The sequence below is a fragment of the Microcaecilia unicolor genome, chromosome 1 (assembly GCF_901765095.1).
Source record: "Microcaecilia unicolor chromosome 1, aMicUni1.1, whole genome shotgun sequence".
Classification (NCBI taxonomy): domain Eukaryota; kingdom Metazoa; phylum Chordata; class Amphibia; order Gymnophiona; family Siphonopidae; genus Microcaecilia; species Microcaecilia unicolor.
In genome coordinates this window covers 131,163,883-131,182,876 of record NC_044031.1, presented here as the reverse complement: position 1 = coordinate 131,182,876, position 18,994 = coordinate 131,163,883, and the positions used below count along the sequence as shown (strand labels likewise).

At 38.8% G+C, this 18,994-nt stretch overlaps 1 protein-coding gene across 3 annotated transcripts in view; it reads left to right on the top strand.

Annotated features, from left to right (window-relative positions):
* Positions 1 to 18,994, top strand: part of LOC115468532 (1-aminocyclopropane-1-carboxylate synthase-like protein 1) — a 48,870-nt gene that overhangs the window by 15,449 nt on the left and 14,427 nt on the right. For all 3 annotated transcript variants that reach the window (XR_003941884.1, XM_030200315.1, XM_030200328.1), the window contains exons 2-8: positions 1,269 to 1,328; positions 1,895 to 1,965; positions 4,629 to 4,698; positions 7,738 to 7,804; positions 11,517 to 11,614; positions 13,666 to 13,743; positions 17,628 to 17,728. Coding sequence is in view for 2 of the 3 variants with exons in the window: in XM_030200315.1 (XP_030056175.1) it covers positions 1,269 to 1,328; positions 1,895 to 1,965; positions 4,629 to 4,698; positions 7,738 to 7,804; positions 11,517 to 11,614; positions 13,666 to 13,743; positions 17,628 to 17,728 (545 nt within the window). In the remaining variant the exon portion in view is untranslated. The remainder of the gene's footprint in view (positions 1 to 1,268; positions 1,329 to 1,894; positions 1,966 to 4,628; positions 4,699 to 7,737; positions 7,805 to 11,516; positions 11,615 to 13,665; positions 13,744 to 17,627; positions 17,729 to 18,994) is intronic.

The window sequence follows — 18,994 nt, the reverse complement described above, 5'->3', positions numbered from 1 at the left end:
GTATGTAAGGCCTGGACTTTTTCATTGATATGGAGTTGAGGAAAGGAATTTATATCTAAGGATGATTTTTCTAATATTGAAGCTGGGCTAAGTTTGCCTAAGTCTCTAGTAGTTTTGATATAGTGTGTTGGGGTTTAGGGTGAAATGAGGAGGCTAGTGAAAAGGTAATGAGTGAATGATCAGTCCATGGAAGAGATGAGTCTGAGTGAATGTGGCTGATGTCGCTACATGATGACGAGAGTACTTGATCTAGGGTATGTCCTGCTGAATATGTTGATGAGGAGATAAGTTGTATCAGATCTAAGTCAGAAAAAAAAGCGTAAGCAGTTTGTGGTATATGATGAGATTAGTTTAAACATCTGAAAATTAAATCGCCTATTATGATGGGAGCATGCCTTTTAAGACTATGGTCTGTAATTAGACTTTGAAGCTGCTGAAAGTAGTGAGAAGTTGGTGGAGGGGGTGATATAGAAGTAGGAAATCAGATGGTGGACAAGATCTCATTTTAAATGTTAGGGAGTCAGTGGGGGCAAGAGAGTTAGTCTGAAAGTCATTTAGGGGCATACAAAGTACTTATATCTTGAAGGGGTCCCCTGCTTAATGTTGGCTAGATCGGCATCTGTGAGCCAGGTTTCCGTGAGGCATAAAATTATGAATGCTATTGACTAGGATGAGACCGTGTATTAAATGATATTTCCCTTTCACTGAACAGGAGTTAAAAAGCCCTAGGTTAAGTGAAGTGTTCAGATGTGGAAGATGGTTTTTGAGATTTGCATTGGATAGAAATTGTATTACCTAGACATAGAAAGTATGATTTTGATAGGTCACATGCCTCCTTTTTGTTACTGAGCTGCAAAAATACTTTTTACAACTGTGCACAAATAGTGCAGAAGCCTTAAATTGCTTGTCATTTTAATTTCATTACAGTGGGATCAGTTAAATTGTTTCTATTTGTTCTTTGTGTGATATCCTAAGAAAAAAGGGATGTTTGGGGATTTGTGCTGAATGGGTATCCATGAGAGCTCAGATCCTTTAGCAGAATCTTGCTGTGTTGTTTACTGATGCAAGAATACTGAAAAATTAATTTCCTAGTCCCAAATTAGTCATGGTTGGCAATTAATCCTGTACTTTGATATTTAAACGCCTATGTACAGTTATGGGGCTTTGTTTACCTTTTAATAGCTTTATCAGGGTCTGAAAATGAATGCATAGGAGAACTTTCATGCTTTTTGTTACTGGTCTGTAATTAAATAATCTGTTCTTTTTAGGGCATTCTGAATTTTTGTACCAGTGAAAACAAACTTTGCTTTGATTTATTGCAAGAAAGAGTAAGTATTCTTGTAGACATAAATATTGTATCCTTTCTGTTGAAATTTTTATCAAAAGTTGAATAATTCTGAGATTACATATTGGTTTTTTTGTTTAAGGAAACCTTAGCAAGGGAGTTAATGACATAAGATTTCTAGTTCTGTAAATACAGTATGAAGTTAAATGTCAACCAAGCAAAGAATCTTCCAAATAAAAATAAGGTATTGCGTACTTCATGACACAGTTTCCTTGTGAGAATAACAGATGCCTTTGGAGGGAGTCATATGATTTCTGGAAATCTACCACCTGCAGATTGAGTGACTGACAGTGTAGTCAGAGCCTGAAGTAGTGTGTTTGTGTTAGCAATTAAATCCATCAAAACCCCAGTATAGAGATCTCCTTTGTAATGCGAGATTTTACTAAAAGACCCCTTTTGTTTGCTTTTACCAGTTCAGATTTATACATTAGATGATAATTTTTGCACCTAGTTGAAGTAATACACAATAGTTCTAGAAGAAAATAGCTTATACCAATCAAAACAAAATGATCATAACTTTTACCAACAATGATGTTTGGTTGTGAACAGCTCACAAGACCTGGCATGAACTATGTGGAGTCCCATCTGTTGCAATATTCTGATACAGTGGGCATTAAAAGGTAGGAGAAGGATACCGGCAATGTTACAGCATTTTGAATATGTAGTTTGTTATATTGGTTATACATCTAACAAATGTTGCTGAAGCTTAAGTCTTAACTACTGTACATCTTTTGTAAATTTTCATGATTTGGAGCTTGGTCTGGTAAGAGGTCAGGAAATACGGTCTCTGACTACACTGGTATTTATAGGACATGGAAAAAAGAAAATGCCTTTTTTTTCCCCTTTTGAAATTAATATACAGTATCCCAATGCCCAGGATACAGGAAAAAAACTGAAGAATATTACAAATAATCAAAAAGTCAAAATAGAAAAAGTTCTACTCTTCACCCACAATATAAAGAAATAAGATCCAAGATAAGAGAGAGAATATAAATACATATTAGAGATTCGTCTCTCCCACCTAGTTACCACAGCCGCCCTCTAACAGTGAACATATGGAACTACATTATAACATCTTCCCCGGCAGTCAGAAATTCAAGTTGTTTAGGTTCAAAAAAATGAAATTGTTTACCCTCAATCAATACTATTCGATTACAAGGAAAATGTAACACAAAACTGGCGCTCAAAGCCTGAACCCTGGCCCATAAGGCCAGGAATGCCTTGCATCTTGTATTCCTCTTGCCAAATCAGGGAAAAACCCTAATTTTCGAACCAATAAACAAAGTTTTCAAGTGTCAAAAGGAAAGCTTTAGTACAGTATTACGGTTTAAGTTCAAGAACGAAATTCACCACCAACGTAGTCCTTTGAGTAATAATGTCCAGTGAAGACTTTAAGAAAGCTGTTTCACCTCTGGGCTGAGCAGCCAGGCCATCAGAACTCCTCGGGCCAGGATTATACTGAGCCCTGGTGATAAGAGGTAAAGAATCTGGAGGCATATTTAAAACTTCTACTGGATATATTTTTTAATGTTTCCAAAGCAGGGACTTGTGTTGACTTGTCTAATATGTATTTGACTAGATACATATGTGCCCTTCAGTCGAACTGACTCCTGGCGAGCACACAAAGAACCCTTCCGTCACGTGGTTTTCTTGGCATGATACAGGTGTGGTTTGCCCTTCTGTGCAGTGTGAAGCATTACTGTTGGCTGCTGCCCAGCATGAGGGGGCGCGACCTGGACTGGCACTGCTGCCAGAACATGCCCAGCATTGGGATCAAGGCTTCTAGGAGCTACCATGGGATTTAAACCTGACCTTTCAGTTCCCAGCCCACTGCTATTCTGTGCTCATTATGTGTTTGTGTGTGCTTGTTACATTTGTTCTTCATTTTTATTACTGGTATTTCTTGACCTACAGCATGTTTAAGTGCAGATAATAATAGCTTTAGTGTGAGGGGAGGTGCACAATGTATTTAATATTTTCAAGAGCATTTCAAATGCATATAGTTAAAATACATGATAGTACACCATCCCTCCTGTCCATAATCTTGCTTGAAATATTTTAAACAGCAGTCAGTTCCACTGGAAGGTAACAGTCCTCCAAGGTTACCTGGGTAATTTCCTAGGAGCTGCCCACGCTTACCTCTGCTTGTGTGTGTCAAGAGGTAGCCACAATGTTTTTTCAAAGCCTTTGTATTGGGAGCACCCATCTTTCTAAGCTAAGCTATTCTGTAAAGGCAGTTTGTGCTTTGTGCTTTTGATGATATCAGTTATTTTTTTAAAATCGGTACCCTTTTTTAAGAAAGAAAACAAAGGAATATGCACAACTGACAGTACAGGAAAGGTGACCAGCTTTTTGATGAGAACCCATCCCCCCTCTCCAAACAGAAGCTACCACCGTATCTGCACAAGTACAAATATACCATCCCAACCTGGGTCAACAACGTTATTCCTTCATGATGACCCAGAGGATTCGACCAGTGGTGCATATATAAAAGTCCCTCCTACTGCCTCCCCCTCCCCCCCCTCTGAAAGTATTCTCTAAGTCACAGATTCAATAAAGAACTCCGGGCTCAATAAAATCCAGCACCTTCTTTAAATGTTCAAGTTTTGCATCAGGCGTAACTGCATCTTGGTTGCCAGTTTGACTGGGGAGGTGGTATATACGTTTTTTTATACATGTGTCCAGTTATTTGATATACAGTTCATAGTTGAGCAGATCTTTGTCAATGAATTGGCGGGGGGGGGGGCAGGGGGCAGGGAGTAGCTATTGAAACAATCTATACTGAACAATTGAACTTTACTCTGATTAGAGATTTGTTCTCATCTTTCCCTTCTGCTAATTCTGTCTCTGTGTGCTGCCTGCTTCAGATGATATAGCACATGGAAAATGTTAGCAGAAATGCCTTTAACCACCTTGTTGATCAAAAGGTTTGTTGAGTTACAAGAGTGGAAAAATTCTGAAGGAAACGTGCCCTGCTGATTCAGTGCTTCATTTTAAGGATTCCAGGGCAAACCTAGATGTATAATGTCCTGTATTTGTGCTATGTTCAGCACTTTATTTGTGCATAGGAGGGAGGAGAGGGATAGGAAAAGGTTGGGCAGGTTAATCTGAATATTGTTGCCAAGCAGAGTGGGGAAAACAGAAAAGGTTTTTTTTGAATATGGCAATGTGTTTACTTGGCTGTTTCACCAAGGGTTACAGATACATTCAACTACTGTATGAGGAGGTTTAACACTTTTAATAGGCAAATTGAATGATCCAAAATGTTTCAACTTTGTTTCAGTTTCAGGGAGGCAATTGCAAACTTTCTCACTACTTATGGGAAAGCAGCAGCACCAGTGAATCCAGAGCAGGTAAAAACTATTGGCTTTTTAACTGTTGCTTGGTGTGTTTTGTCTACTGATCTGTGTGATATTTCCACCTCGGTTCTGATTCAGCAAGATCTAAGTTAAATATGCCTGTACTGAGTGTAACGGGTAGATACAATTTGAGTTGTATGAGAGGATGAAAGGAGAAATGTTTATCCTTCAGTTGTATAACCCACAATTCTGTTTATCAGACTTACTAATACGATTTTACTAACTTTTGTGCCTGGTCTATTTGTGTGAAGCAAGGAATAGTAACTGTTAGGACAATTAACATTCACCTTTTTAGGTGTTCTTTTACAAAGTATCTATAACTAAGTTAGAAAAGCATACATTATGTGATCCTGTTTCAGCACTGCAACAGAGAGGAGTAGGGTGCTGTCCTTTTTTGCCATATGGCTTCTTTATCATGCACATCTATAAAGAAACACGTTTGGTAGATTGCAGATTCCAACGTGTTCTACACACTACTAAGCACAGGATACAGAGCTGCTATGAGTAAATAGTAATGCTGAAGAGAGGCCAACTGCATGCAGAGAGGCTTACATATCGGGAGAGACCTATACTCACTGCAGGACAGAGCCAAGAAAGAGTGGAAGCTATGGAGAGAGACAGGGCTAGTCAGTATAAGAAGTACCACTCCCATCGGTGTGTACAACCTCAAGGATGGACACCTTTTTGCACCTGTTCTTGGTCATCTTTTAGAGGCATTGGAGACTGGAAAATTGCACCAGTTTATATGATCAGTATGAGTCCTAACCATTATATAACCACTGAATGGAACCATAAAAAATAGGGAAGAAAACTAAGTTGTTTAACTGTTTTTTGACAGCATTGAAAAAACTTCTTAGGAACGAGCAGATCCTATTTTTTATGGTTTCCAACAAATGGAATGTTGTAAAGAATTCTAGAAGAGATCACATTTTTCACCTACGTATGGATTCCAAATAGGCTTGAAAGTTCAACATATTTGGCTTACAGGAAGAAAGACTAGCTTGGGACAGATTTCAAAAATAGGAATTTTCAGAGAACGAAGCCTGCAAAAAAAAAAAACCCCCCCCCCCCCACTACTGTAGAACATTGGAAAGCACTCTTTATAATGAGGTTCTAAATCCTGTCCCTCTTCTAGAACTTTTACTGTAACAACATTTGTAGACAAAAAGGAAAAAAAATAGAAGCATGGAGGGAACTGCTTTAAAAGTCAAGCACACACACCAAACAGTCCACAATCTGCAGATCTGTACTGTGCACAACCATACACCTCCACTGTACATTCTCTCCACACCTCCATTACAGACCTTTGGCCAATGTTCCCTCTAAGCTGTGTGGGAGTTCTGCATTCCTGCCAGTGGGCATTGGTACTTAGTATTGTGTTTGCAATTACTAGGGACAAGCAGGTCCGCTGGTATCCTGAAGAACTAGGCTGTCCTTTGATATTAAAAATGTGATATTGAAACAGCTCTGCCCCTGGCAGGAAGGTAGGTGGAAGGACCCCTACACATCTTGGAGCATTGCTTGTCGCCCCACAAATATCCTTTTTGCACATCTGCAGTTGCTTCCACCCTTCACATACAAAAAAAAACAATCCATTATACACAGCCAAGCCACAAGATACCACCATATCTGCTCTGACCCAGGGGACAGAGATAAACATCTCAAAATCCTGACTGAATCCTTCAAAAAAAAAAAAAAAAGGCTACAACCCCAAAATAATCTCCAAGAATGTTGCCTCCTCCCTTAAAACTCCCAGGGGAAACCTGTTACAATATAAAGAAAAGAAAGCTACAGACGGAATCCCTCTTGTAGTGACATACCCAGAGCTAGAAAAATTGAGAAAAATCATAAAATATCTACAGCCACTTCTCCAGGAGGATGAGCTACTGAAAGAGATATTCCCAGCCCCACCAGTGCTTGCCTTCCAACAGCTACCCAACTTAAAACACAAACTAGTGAGCAGCAAGCTCCCGATTGGAAACTCAAAAAGATTGGTACACATCCTTGCAATATATCCACCTGCAAACTACGCCAAAACATTTCACAGGATCCCACAGTCATTCATAAAGGAAAAATATTCAACATAAAGGAATCCTTTACATTCTCATCTTCCAGGATCCCACGGTCATTCACAAAAGAAAAATTTCCCACATGAAGGAATCCTTCAATTGCTCATTTTCCAATGTGGTATATAATCATTCAGTGTAAAAAGTGTGATGAATGGTGCTATATTGGAGAAACAAGCCAGATGCTAAAGAGATTTAATTTACATAGACGTCATATGAAAAATGCCAGTGCCAACCAGGATGTCACCTCTGTGGGACAGCACTTTACAAAACCAGAGCACTGTATCAATGATTTTATGGTGAGAATACTAAAAGGAAACTTTAAGACCATCCAGGATCGTAAGACCTTTGAAGTCAGAATGATTAAATATTTTGACACCCACCAGACAGGACTTAAAGATTTGGGTTTTCTAGGCCATTATAAACCATAGAATTCTACTGCTTTGTCACCCTTTTATTACCATGCATCTTTCCCTATCACTCGTGTTTCTCACCTTACCACCCCACCCTCTTCTTGTGAAACTGTCATTGAAATGCTTCGATGTTTCACTTATTTATCAACATTTGCTTATTTTGATCTGAAGAAGGGTTTACCTTTGAAAGCTAATCAAAAAATGTATTAATTTAGTTCAATAAAAAAAGGTATCTTATTTTCTTTTCTAGGTTTTAAATCTGTTAGAAAACATCCCCAAACTATGTAGACCTTCTTTTTACAGAATGTTTCTCAGGAGTACAGAAAAGTAGCAATATCGTGAGGCTTTTGACAAGGAAGTGAGCAAAACTGTATGCTTCTGTTACTGAAGCCTTAGCAAGGAAAGGATCTAAGCAAGGCCATTATGATTGGTTTTGGTTAATTTTACAGTTTAGTACCTAATTATTGGTGTAGGAATGCAAATTTCTGTACTTGTTACTCTTGTCAAACTGCTTTCTTTTATTACGGAACTGATTCAACTTGGTCTCTTTTTAGATTATTGTTATGAATGGTTGCTGTTCCATTTTTGCCTCACTTTCAACTGTACTGTGTGATCCTGGAGGTAAGTGGAAATCTTAAATGCATAATTAAGTCCAATGGACATATATAAATATTTCATCGTTTAATTTTCATCCAGTGTTCCTCCTCCTGCCATAAACAGTTGTAATTGTTAGCTTTGCCTACAACTTGTAAAGGCTACAAGAGTGCACTATAGATTTTGGCAATATTTTCTGGAATGTTTCTTTTTAGTTAAAGGTATACTGTTTAATATTTTGAAAATCAGACTCTCTTCGGTATGGCATTACTATAGATGCACCCAACCCCGTGTTTGAGGCACATGTGCCATAAAGTTAAGAGTAATATTGCACAAATCAACACGAACTAAGGGCAAAGTACCATGCCTTTTGAAGTAGTCATCCCTTGAAGGTATATCTTAGTTGAGGCAACTCAAGTGGTGTAGTGTATTGCATCATCAAGCTAGGAGGACAGGCTCTATATTCCTATATCAGGAGACAGCCAAACTCTGGGATCAATGTGTGGCTATAGAGGTCATCTAAAAAGCAACCCTACATACCAGAGGACCAGCACTACTTGACAGCCGGCTCTGTTGTGCACTGCAGCTTCATGAATGTTCTTGGAACCAAGTAGATCTGTTTGCATTCTGTTTCAAACTTCCTAGGCATACAGGAGGTAGAGGCTTAACTGTACCAGTTCTCTGTCCAGCGTACAAACAGTTTTATATCTAAATGAGGACATAGCTATCCCCCCCCCAAATTAGAGACCAACCGAGTTTCGGTTACGGCATCGAAACTGACCCAAAATCCTTTTTCTACCCAGTTTCAGGTAAAAGGTTGTTTAGTCTTCGGCCATGTTTTCAGTTTCAGCTGAAAATTGCCATGTGTTTTCAGTGGATGCTGATAATTCACATTTTATCCCACTTTCCTCTCTCCTTCCTTCTCCTCCTCCTGAAACAGGAATTGCCTCTCCTCCTGGACCCCTTGAGTGCCTTTCCCTACCGATAGGCCCGCCTGAGCCTGTTTTACAATCCCTGGTGGTGTAGTTGGGGCAGGAGTGATCCCCAGTTACTCCTGCCCATTCCAGCTGTGCTCTCAAAATGGCTAATGTGACTGGGGCATTAGTAGACCCCCAGGGATCGTAAGGTGGGTGGGGGGATAGGGGCTTTTGTATTTTATATATATATTTTGTACTGCAATTGCAAGCAATGCAGTTATGATCTTTCACAATAGTTTATATGGTAAATGCTTTTGATACAAAATGTTAGCAGAAATTCAAATCTATAAATTTGGCATAACTCCACAGAGAGGCTAATTTCTAAGGAACTTATGACGTCAGTCATCACTCCAAGTGTGATACAAAGTCAGCCACTGTACAAGCACCATGGATTTCAGTTTGCTTTCATTAGCTGCTGTCCATATGTGTGGAGGCTATTTTGCTTTGAGGTAAAATAGTCTTTCATTGTTTAAATTATATTCTAGTTTTGATACTATGGGTTTAGCAGAGGGATGCAGACTGCAAGCTCTGATTTACATTCACACAACCAAACTTGAGGTTTTGACTTTGGCAAAGACCAGGTGGTTTTTAACTGCAGTGTTGGCTGAAAACTTTCAGACAATTTCGGTGGAAGTTGTGGTTTCAGCCACTGTTTTGGTCATCCTCTACCCCAAGTAATATATGACCCTCTGATCTCTACCTTGTTGGAGGGATGGCTCTAGTTTGGGGGACTTTAGACCACTTAAGGTGGATTTGCACAACAATCCAGGAGTTTCAGGAAATTATTAGGCTATGAAGTGCTATGGAATCCTGGGTTGGTTTTTGTTAATGAGAAGGATTCATTTACAGACTGTTTTTGCCAGGCACACAGTAGCTAAGTTTTGTAAGCTGGACTCAGGCCCTACAAAAGGTGATTCATTTGTACAAATATGTGATACAGTTTTTATGGAAAGACTCACCTGAACTACAAGAGAGAACTTGCAGAAGTTTTTTGTAGCACACAAAGGTATCCCATAAAATATATAATGAAGCTTCATTGGCAATTATCATACACTATGCTGGGTGGTATGGGACATTGAGCTCCCTATTCTTTTTCTGTTTTTGGTTGTTCCTTTTTCCCATTTGCCTTTAGGGAGCATTTGTAGTCCTTTAGCTATTAAGGATGTTTTGTTTTTCCTGAAGTGAAAATGTTCTTTTGTTAGAACCAGAGGGTAATTTTGGTAGTTTGGTCTGTTCAGATTGAGTAGTGGTTGAAGAGATGGAGAATGTTGAACTATGCATTGTAAGAGCAATTGTAGTAACATTTGTGTGTGCTTCATTCAGGTATGTTAGCATGCCACCTAATCACTATTGTGCAGTTATCTGCTTAACTTCTAGAGCACAAATTTGCAAGAGGATATACACAGGGCTGGAACATAGGCGGGTCTCCCACTTATATAACTTATAGAATACTATAAGTGACACACATCCTTGCCACATGTAGGTGCTCACGCTTAACACCAGCTCTGTGACTGGCATTAAGTGCAGTTTCCTAAATGTCGGGCACATATATATACTAGATTATGGTAGTATTCTATAACAGAACCTAGGTGCTTAGATTCCTTATAGAATAGGCTCCTACTGTGCACCTTTGGAGCACCTAAATGGAGATACCCGCTTATAGAATTGCCCCTCTAGGCTTTTGGTTGTAGGGAATTATGTATTAAATGATGTAAGTTGATCGGGTATGCCTCACGTCTTGAATTTAAAGTCCAACTTTTAACATATATTCAATAAAATTTGCAACTAGAATCTGTGGAGAGCACTAGAAAATCTGCAGAAGCCTTTATATTGCATGCTCCAAATCAGTTGGAATTGGCTGTAACCAAAAGGATGACATCCAGCTGATTAGGTCTATATTGTGCGCATAACCCATTTAAAAAGTCTCCGTTCAAAGTATTAATGCCATACTTCACTGCACATTATTGCCAAAGTCGCGCTTTAGGGTAGTGCAGTGGGGCAGGCAGTTTTTTAAATCTTAGGTGGCATTAACACTACAAGGATCTTTGTTGCTGAGATCTTCTGATACTAATGAGTTCCTCCTTCGGTAATAATTTTTGTAGTTTTAAAAAAAAAGTTCTACTAGGGTAGACATACTCAGCTAGGGAGAAGGTGCATTTGTGATTTTTTTTTCATCCTGCTTGTTGACAGAGAAAGCAAAGTTACTTACTTACCTTTTAACAAATGTTCTCTTTAGCAGGATAAATCAACCACACAATTCCACTCTTCTATGGACTAAATGGGATGCTTCTACAGGGCCATGCTGCATGGGAAGGTACACTTGGAGGCATATTTTCAAAGCACTTAGCCTCCCGAAGTTCCATAGAAACCTATGGAACTTAGCCTCCCAAAGTGCTTTGAAAATAAGCCTGTTGTGCTCTTTAACTTTTCTAGCTGATTCTCAGCACTGTCAGATGACATTGCCCACTTATGTGGTTGATTTTATCCTGCTGTCTTTGGAGAGCAGTTATTACAGGTAAGTAACTTTTGCTTTATTTGCTTCTCTACCAAAAGTGTTTAAAAAAATAAAAAGTACAAAATTTTAAAATGGCGACTTGGAAGATATGGTATGCAAACTTGGTCTTTTCTTGCATCATTTAATATTACTACATAAATGATGTTGTCACCCTGCATCCTCATAACAAGCAGTGGTATTTACTTGTGCATGGAAGTTATTTTGCAGTAATTACATGTCTTTTTTAATCTTGTCTGTTTCTATTTAGATGGCTACCTCATTCCCACTCCTTACTATGGTAGTATAAACACTCATATTGGACTATATGGAGAAATTAAGCCAGTTCATGTACCATTGTTAAGTGAGGTAAGACACGAATCAAGAATTTTAATGGATATGTGTGTATATATTTTGAGACTTGTTCTGACCTCAAAGGTGGTTGTGTGCCTGTTTCCATAATATGGATCATTCTCTTCCATAATATAGATTCTTAAAGTAGCCTGAATCTTGTTTGAATGGCAAAAGATGACTGATGATTTGGAATGTGATTAGCTTGGGTTGTTTTTGGTCGTGATTCTTAATGATGCTGGATTAATTTGTTTTAATTACAATGATCCTGAAGGAGAGCTGTGACAGTACCTACCACTGCTGATACGGAATCTGCTCTTGAGTAAGGAAATTGTCTTAACTTAAGGGGGAAAAGATTTTTTTAAATTTTATTTGTACCCCGCGCTTTCCCACTCATGGCACGCTCAGTGCGGCTTAGGTACTTATTTGTACCTGGGGCAAAAGTGACTTGCCCAGAGTCACAAGGAGCTGCCTGTGCTTGCAGTGGGAATCGAACCCAGTTCCCCAGGACCAAAGTCCACAACTCTAACCACTAGGCCACTCCTCCACTCGACTTTCTGCATTTATTTAAAGAAAGTGAAGCTGTAAGGGTAAGTAAAAGCAGTCTGTTTTGAGCCAGGAGTGGGTGGGAATCGGCCTTTTATTTATAGACGCTTAAACCAATTAAGATAGGAGGAAGTTTTTTATTCACAAGGTTTAATTGAAGATTTTCCTCGGCAAGTGATTAATCAATAGATGAATTCTAGGTCCTTCGCAGTTCATTGAGAAGAGACCCTAAAATAATAAGTGTAAAATCTACATAACAAATTAAGGAACTCGTATTTTAGTTTTAAATATCCCCACTCCCTTGGCAACTTCAAGTAACTAAACAACTTGTTAGTACTAAGATGCAGACAGCAGTCCACCAGTGAGTTAGGGTATCCCATCTTCTGTACTGAGTGCTACATGTATGGTAAGGAATCTTATGTGTGCACTTGGCACAAAGGGTTCCTGGCTCTCTGAAAATGAAAATGATCTCTCGAGACTAGCAGACTTAGTGGAGCTGAAGTATTCTTATATAGAGAAGCCCTTCAGGGAAGTAGTAAAGCAATCTCACTTCAATTATGACAGCCTCTGTTCTTCCTTGTATGAAACATCATCTTGATGTGGCAGGAGGTAATACTGTACCCAGAACCTACCCTCAGTGGTGCAATCTTTGTTGCACCAAGGATGACTCTCCAAGGGCATGTGTCTAGGAGGGTAGACTTAGAACAGCCATCATGGTTGGCGATTCAGTCTTTATGAATGTGGATAGCTGGATGGGTGGTGGGTGTGAGGATTGCCTGCTAACTTACTTGCCTGGTAGTCCTTACATGTCACCTAGATAGCATTTTGGATAGTACTGTTGAGGAGCCCACTGTCTTCATAGAGTTTGTTTTTTTTTTTGGGGGGGGGGGGGGGTGTTTGGTTTTTTGTTTTTTTTTTTCCCCCCTGTATTTTTAACACTCCTTCCCCCACTTACCCAACCATAGCAGTGGGTAGACTGCCTATTACCAAGGAATTCTGTATATTGTGCTCAATTCTCCTGCCCTAAAACTAGCACATACTAAACAATTATAAATCTTCACTATATGAACATTTTTAGAATTATGATATTAAATTCTTAATAAATCACAATTTTAAGTCCAAACAACAAAACGCTGAACATTGCAATCACAAGCTGTGTATTGTATTTATAAAAGGTTTATTTAAAATAAAACACATCCCCTGGGCAAAGATGTTTTTTTTTCATGGGCAATCAATCAACAATGATTACGCTTGATAATCCAAACCAAGACAACTTAATGGTACAGATCAAAATCTGAATAACCTATTCACAGAATGTCCATGAATTGTCCAACCACCATTAGAGCTGTGATCTAATTTAATCCATTAAAACCTGGTGATCTTTTGATGACACACTCTAGATCTTCACTTTGCTCCAACCCAAAAGGAGCAGAAGGAATCAGCCAAGACAAAAAAAAAAAAAAATTTAAAAAGCACAAAGATGTAAAGCTCTGACATCTGTTTTCTTTTTATTTTTTGTATAGGTAACTGATGGAGAAATACATCCTTTTCAGTTAACAGTTGAAAAATTAGAAACTGCTATTCAGAGAGCCATGGAGCAGGTAAGAAAAAATCTGCATTACAGCCAAACCAGATACTGTAACCTTTTTTTCAGGGCTTCTTTCAGAGGGGTGAGCATGTTAAAATAAGCTATTGCTTATCTAAGGACCATTTGACACTGAGGTTAATTTTCGCTTGTGTATTGCACTTGTGATATCCAAATGATCTTCAAAATGTGTGTCTTAACTATTTTAACAGACATTTGATGCCGTGTTTAATATCTTGAGTCATTTTAGGCTATACTGTGGTAGCTGCACAGAATCCTCCCTGTTTAAAGGGTGTTACTAGACATAGTACATGAACAGCTGTGCTTTAGATGTTGATTTCTGTGAGTTATTATATATTCATGTATGTAGGCTCTAATCCCCTGAGGGTGCTTATTTGCTAATATACACCCTCCTTTTTAATATTTCTACTTTCCAAAACTAATGCATGTTTCCTACTGTTTGGTAGATCAAAAATGAAAAGTAGTAAGAAAATCAGAATGACATCTTAAAGTATTTCAGTGCTATAAATTTAGTTGATGTCTATTTTTCTGGACTCTTGATTGGGCTTTGAGAGTTCTATCAAGCTCCTTCTTAATATTGATCACCCAAATGCATGTGTTTCCTTTTCTCTTATGTATAAAGAACCAGGTGCAGTACAGGGTTTTCCCATTTTGTGTCTAGGGGGAAATGCTTAGTACATCTGGATCTAAGGGCATCTTTTACTAAGGCTCGCTCACGTTTTTAGCATGCGCTAAACGTTAGAGACGCTCATAAAAATGCATTGGCATCTCTAATGTTTAGCAAGCTCACAATTTTAACGCGCGCTAAAAATGTGAGCGCACCTTAGTAAAAGACGCCCTAAGTGGCTTAATGATGATAGATTTGTGTGTTTTGTGGGTAATTCTATAAGGAGCCACTTAATTGTAGGTAACAAGAAGATGCATGAATGGTGATATTCTAGTCATTTTCACAAGTAAGCAAACTTTTATAGAATACTGATTAGTAGAAAAATATGCACTATCACTTTGCTGGTGGGTGTGCACACTGCCATTTACACCAGCTATAAGGCTAGTGTACCAGCTATAAGGCAATGTAAGTGATTGCACCTTAAGTTTATATGCATTTTCAGCCACTAGTGCTAAGTGTTCCATAAAGAGAAGTAGGTACCTACTTTTTTTTTTATAGAATAGACCAGAAATAAATGCCGTACCAGTACCTTTGGTAGGCATCTTGTTATAGAATTATCTTCAGCATAGAGTTTTTGGTACATTAAGAAAAAAAAACTTTAAAAAAATTCTAGTACAGTACTTCCTGGTTGGATCAATAAATACAGTATTCACCTTACAGCTTTATTTTGGGTTATATTTTAAACCTGGTTCTCTCTTTTTGTAAGTAGAGAAAATTTAAAGGTCTAAATGAGAGAAAACTTGGACCAACAAGGTATGGGTAAATTTGTGGCTCAGTTGGCTGGCAGATATTTGCCTTTAATTCAGTGACTCTAACCACTTTTAATCAGAATAAACTACAGCTGTTCAAAATTTCTCTTCACCTTGTTGGCCCTTGCCCTTATTGTAACATGAGAGAAGATGTTTGGTATGACTTGCTATTGAATTTTTGCCATTTTGTGCCTGTGGAAAGCTTTTAATAAAAGAATGCTACAGTACATTTTAAGATTTTTCACATTGCAATGTAATGTAGACAAAGTTGGGCCAATGTAAAAGTTCTACAAAAGTGATAAAATGGATAGTTATATTGGTGTAATAAAAGGCATCATAGCCAACAAAGAAGCCAAGATTGTTTGCAGAAATATGTTTTGCTGAGATTCTTTTCCAGTCATTCTTTGCTTGTTAAAAATAGTTATAGCATAGATTTTTTAGGTAGCCCTTCAGTCTTTGTTAAACTGAGATGTTCAGATTATTAGTCAGCATCTTTGTTTTCTGAAACTTAAGTGTTTCAACCAGTGGCCAATATTAGTTTCACTGAGGTAGCTTCAAGATATAAGGCCAGTAATTTTATTAAAACGCAAGTGTGAGATAGGGAAAAGTGAAAGTGGCTCCTATGCTTGGCATAGAAGTCTCATTTTTACAAAGTCCCTTAGCCCTTAAGGCAGGTGTGTTGCTCATTTCAGTGTCTCATGTTGGACAAACTGTACCTGAAGTTAGTCTCCTGATGTGACTGTCCAGGGTCAGAATGTGAAGAATTCTATATCTGCATTGTCTGCCTTATTTGGTGTTGCAACTTGTTGCAACTTCTTGATGGCATATGATGCTGAGTCTGCAGGAAGGGTGGACAGGGGAGTAAACTGCATGGGGAGATGAGGGATACAGGAGAAAAGATTGCAACATTTTAGAAAGCACTAGCCTGGCTAAAGCGTCATGTCTGAGCCTCCAATCTGATGGGCAGCACTGCCATATCTGTGTCAGACTCTCAATGGAGCCTTTGCTAACCACTGTGCTATGCTATGTTACTCAGAAACAAAAAAAATGTAGGCAGATAAAGACCACTTGGCCTATCCAGTCTGCCCATCCATGTTATCTGTTCTTTCTATCACTCCCTTAAAGATCCTATGTACTTGTCCCAAGCTCTCTTGAATTTAGTCTCCACTACTTCCACCAGGAGACCATTCTATGAATTCACCACCCTTTCCTTGAAGTAGTATTTCCTCAGGCTGCTTCTGAGTCTGTCCCCTTTCACCTTCATCCTATTCCCCCTCATTTCAGAACTTCCTTTCAATTGAAAGACTCTCCTGTGCATTTGTGCTGGGTAGATATTTAATGTCTGTCCCATATTTTCCCCTCTTCTGCCTTTTTTCCAAAGTATATATATTGAGATCTTTGTCCCCCCTATATGCTGTATGACAAAGACTACTTACTATTTTGGTAGCCGCCCTCTAGACTGACTTCATCCTGTTTATATCTTTTTGAAGGTGCGGTCTCCAGAATTTTACACAATATTCTAAATGACATCTCACCTCAATCTTATACAAGGGCGTCATCACTTCCTTTTTTTCCTATTGGCCATTCCTCTCCCTGTACACCCAAGCATCTTTCTGGCTTTCACCATTGCCTTTTCCGCCTGTTTAGCCACCTTAAGTCCCTCTCCTGTTTTTTTGGTCAAAATGTCTTCTCCCCTTAAAATGTACAGTTCTGTCGGGTTTTTGAAGCCCTGACCTTGCGTTTTTTAGCATTAAATCTAAGCTGCCAAATTCCAGACCATTCTTTTAGCTTTGCTAAGTCATTCCTTGGGTTATCCACACCATGCAGGTTTAATTTAAGGGTGCTTCTGCGCTGTGATGAAGTCTGCTCTATGGCACAACTAAAGGAGGAAGAAAGGAGTGCTGGGTAGATAATGAAGCTTACCACGCAGTATGTCTGACACCCCTGCCTTAAAGGCCTGCATTCATCAGCTTGTTAAACCATAGCAAAAACTTATGCTTACATATTTCAGCAAACATCTGTCTCTCTTCTTGGTTCTGTTGCTATGGAGGAATGGAAATGTCTGGCTATAAGCTAAAAACCTGCTGACGTCTCTACCCTTTAGACTGCTTTGGTTGTACTGTACTATAATCCTGCCCAGTTGTATACTGGTAGAAGTAAGGAAAGTTTGAGCTAAATGTTACTGCATTTTCCTTTCCTAAAAATGATTGGGTTACAAGAGTTGCACTTAAGACCTTAAATTGTACATAAACTAGTTGACACTTAATGCTTTTCTTTGTTTTGGCATGGGATTAAATCTGGGGAAAGATCTATTGCTAGTGGCCATTAGCATCTATCATTGGTGCAGGATTGCAGGTGTTCATGTACAGTTAAAGCAGTTCTAATGCCAGCATTATATAAAAGGACTGCGCCGTTGTTTGACGTCCTCTTGGCGTCTCCGACTATCAGTTTTTCTTTTTTCAGGGCATCAGAGTCAGAGCTTTAATCCTGATCAACCCTCACAATCCATTAGGGGACATTTACCCTGCACACTTACTGAAAGAATGTCTAGAGTTTGCACACAGGTTTGAGTCCGAGCGCTCTTTGTTTGGGCTTCATTTGACGTTAGTCACATACGTGTAACAATGAGTTTTGGTAATCTCCCAATTTTCCTTCTGAAGTATCTTTTCAGGGAAGGAGAACACAATATGTGACCGTCTCTAGGAAAAGGTGACTAAAGTCTCAGATTCAAAATGTTGAGTGGCCAAATTTTCATGTCATGGATCCCTAAGGAGTCTGCAAAAGTTACACGTTTGAACTTCTATAACTTTTTTAATTTTTTTCACATAAAAAGGACAGGGTTTGGACTGTTATATTACAAATTGTTTGCTCTAACAGAATTCATTAAAATCTCATTTTTTGTTTCTTTTCCCAGAGATGGTCATATAGTGGGATTTTCTTATTTTTGTGGGGGTTGGGGGTTGGGAAGAAAGATCCCTTAGGGTGGTTGTAAAGATTTTTTGAGTAGAGGAACCTAATCATCTCTTTAATATTTGCTGAGACGGTGGCTTGAAACAAAAAGGTATGTAAATTGAGGCTGAAGGTTCGAGTTACAATACAAATATCTTTGAGCTATCTTTTTAAATTGGAGAAACTTGAATCTGCCACTGTTGAAGAGCAAGTCTGAGATTATTAGGACATTCTTATCCTGCTAGAGCAGCCCAGATCTAAGGGGCCGTAGTTCATATCAGCAGATGGAGGCAGAGATTCTGATTTCCGATGACATCAATATAACAGGTTGTGCTGCCTGAAGAATTCCAGTATTTCTCCACCTCCAGCAGATGATGAGGGTGAACTGGTGCAGCAGTTTGTTTGTTTATTTTATTTTGTGTATGCATTTTTGTATCCCGCTATTATCCAAAAACATGTTTTGGTTCAAAGTGGCTTACAATTTACATTTTGGTGGAGTTACAGTAGTGTTGTGCAATGTAGAGAGGGCATCTCAGCTTTTTGGCCAGACTCCTTCGAGCCTCAGGTCTAGCCCTTGGCTTTGTGGTTAGACTCACTGGGAGACTCCCTCCCAGGATCTGAACCACAGCCAGACCACTGGCTGAAGTAGAGTTGTTCCAAAGGAAGTGTTAATTTCCTGATTTTTCAGATTATCATGTAGTGTTCATATTGAGGGCTGGAGCTCATAAGTTTGGAGCTTAGGACATGGTTGACAAACCAATATTGTTTATCCTAGAAGAAGGTCTCGTACATCATGCCCCATTATCAGTAGCACCAGATATGTCTCTGCTACCCATAGTGGAGGCGTTGTCTGTAGTTAATTTAACAATGCACTTGTTCCA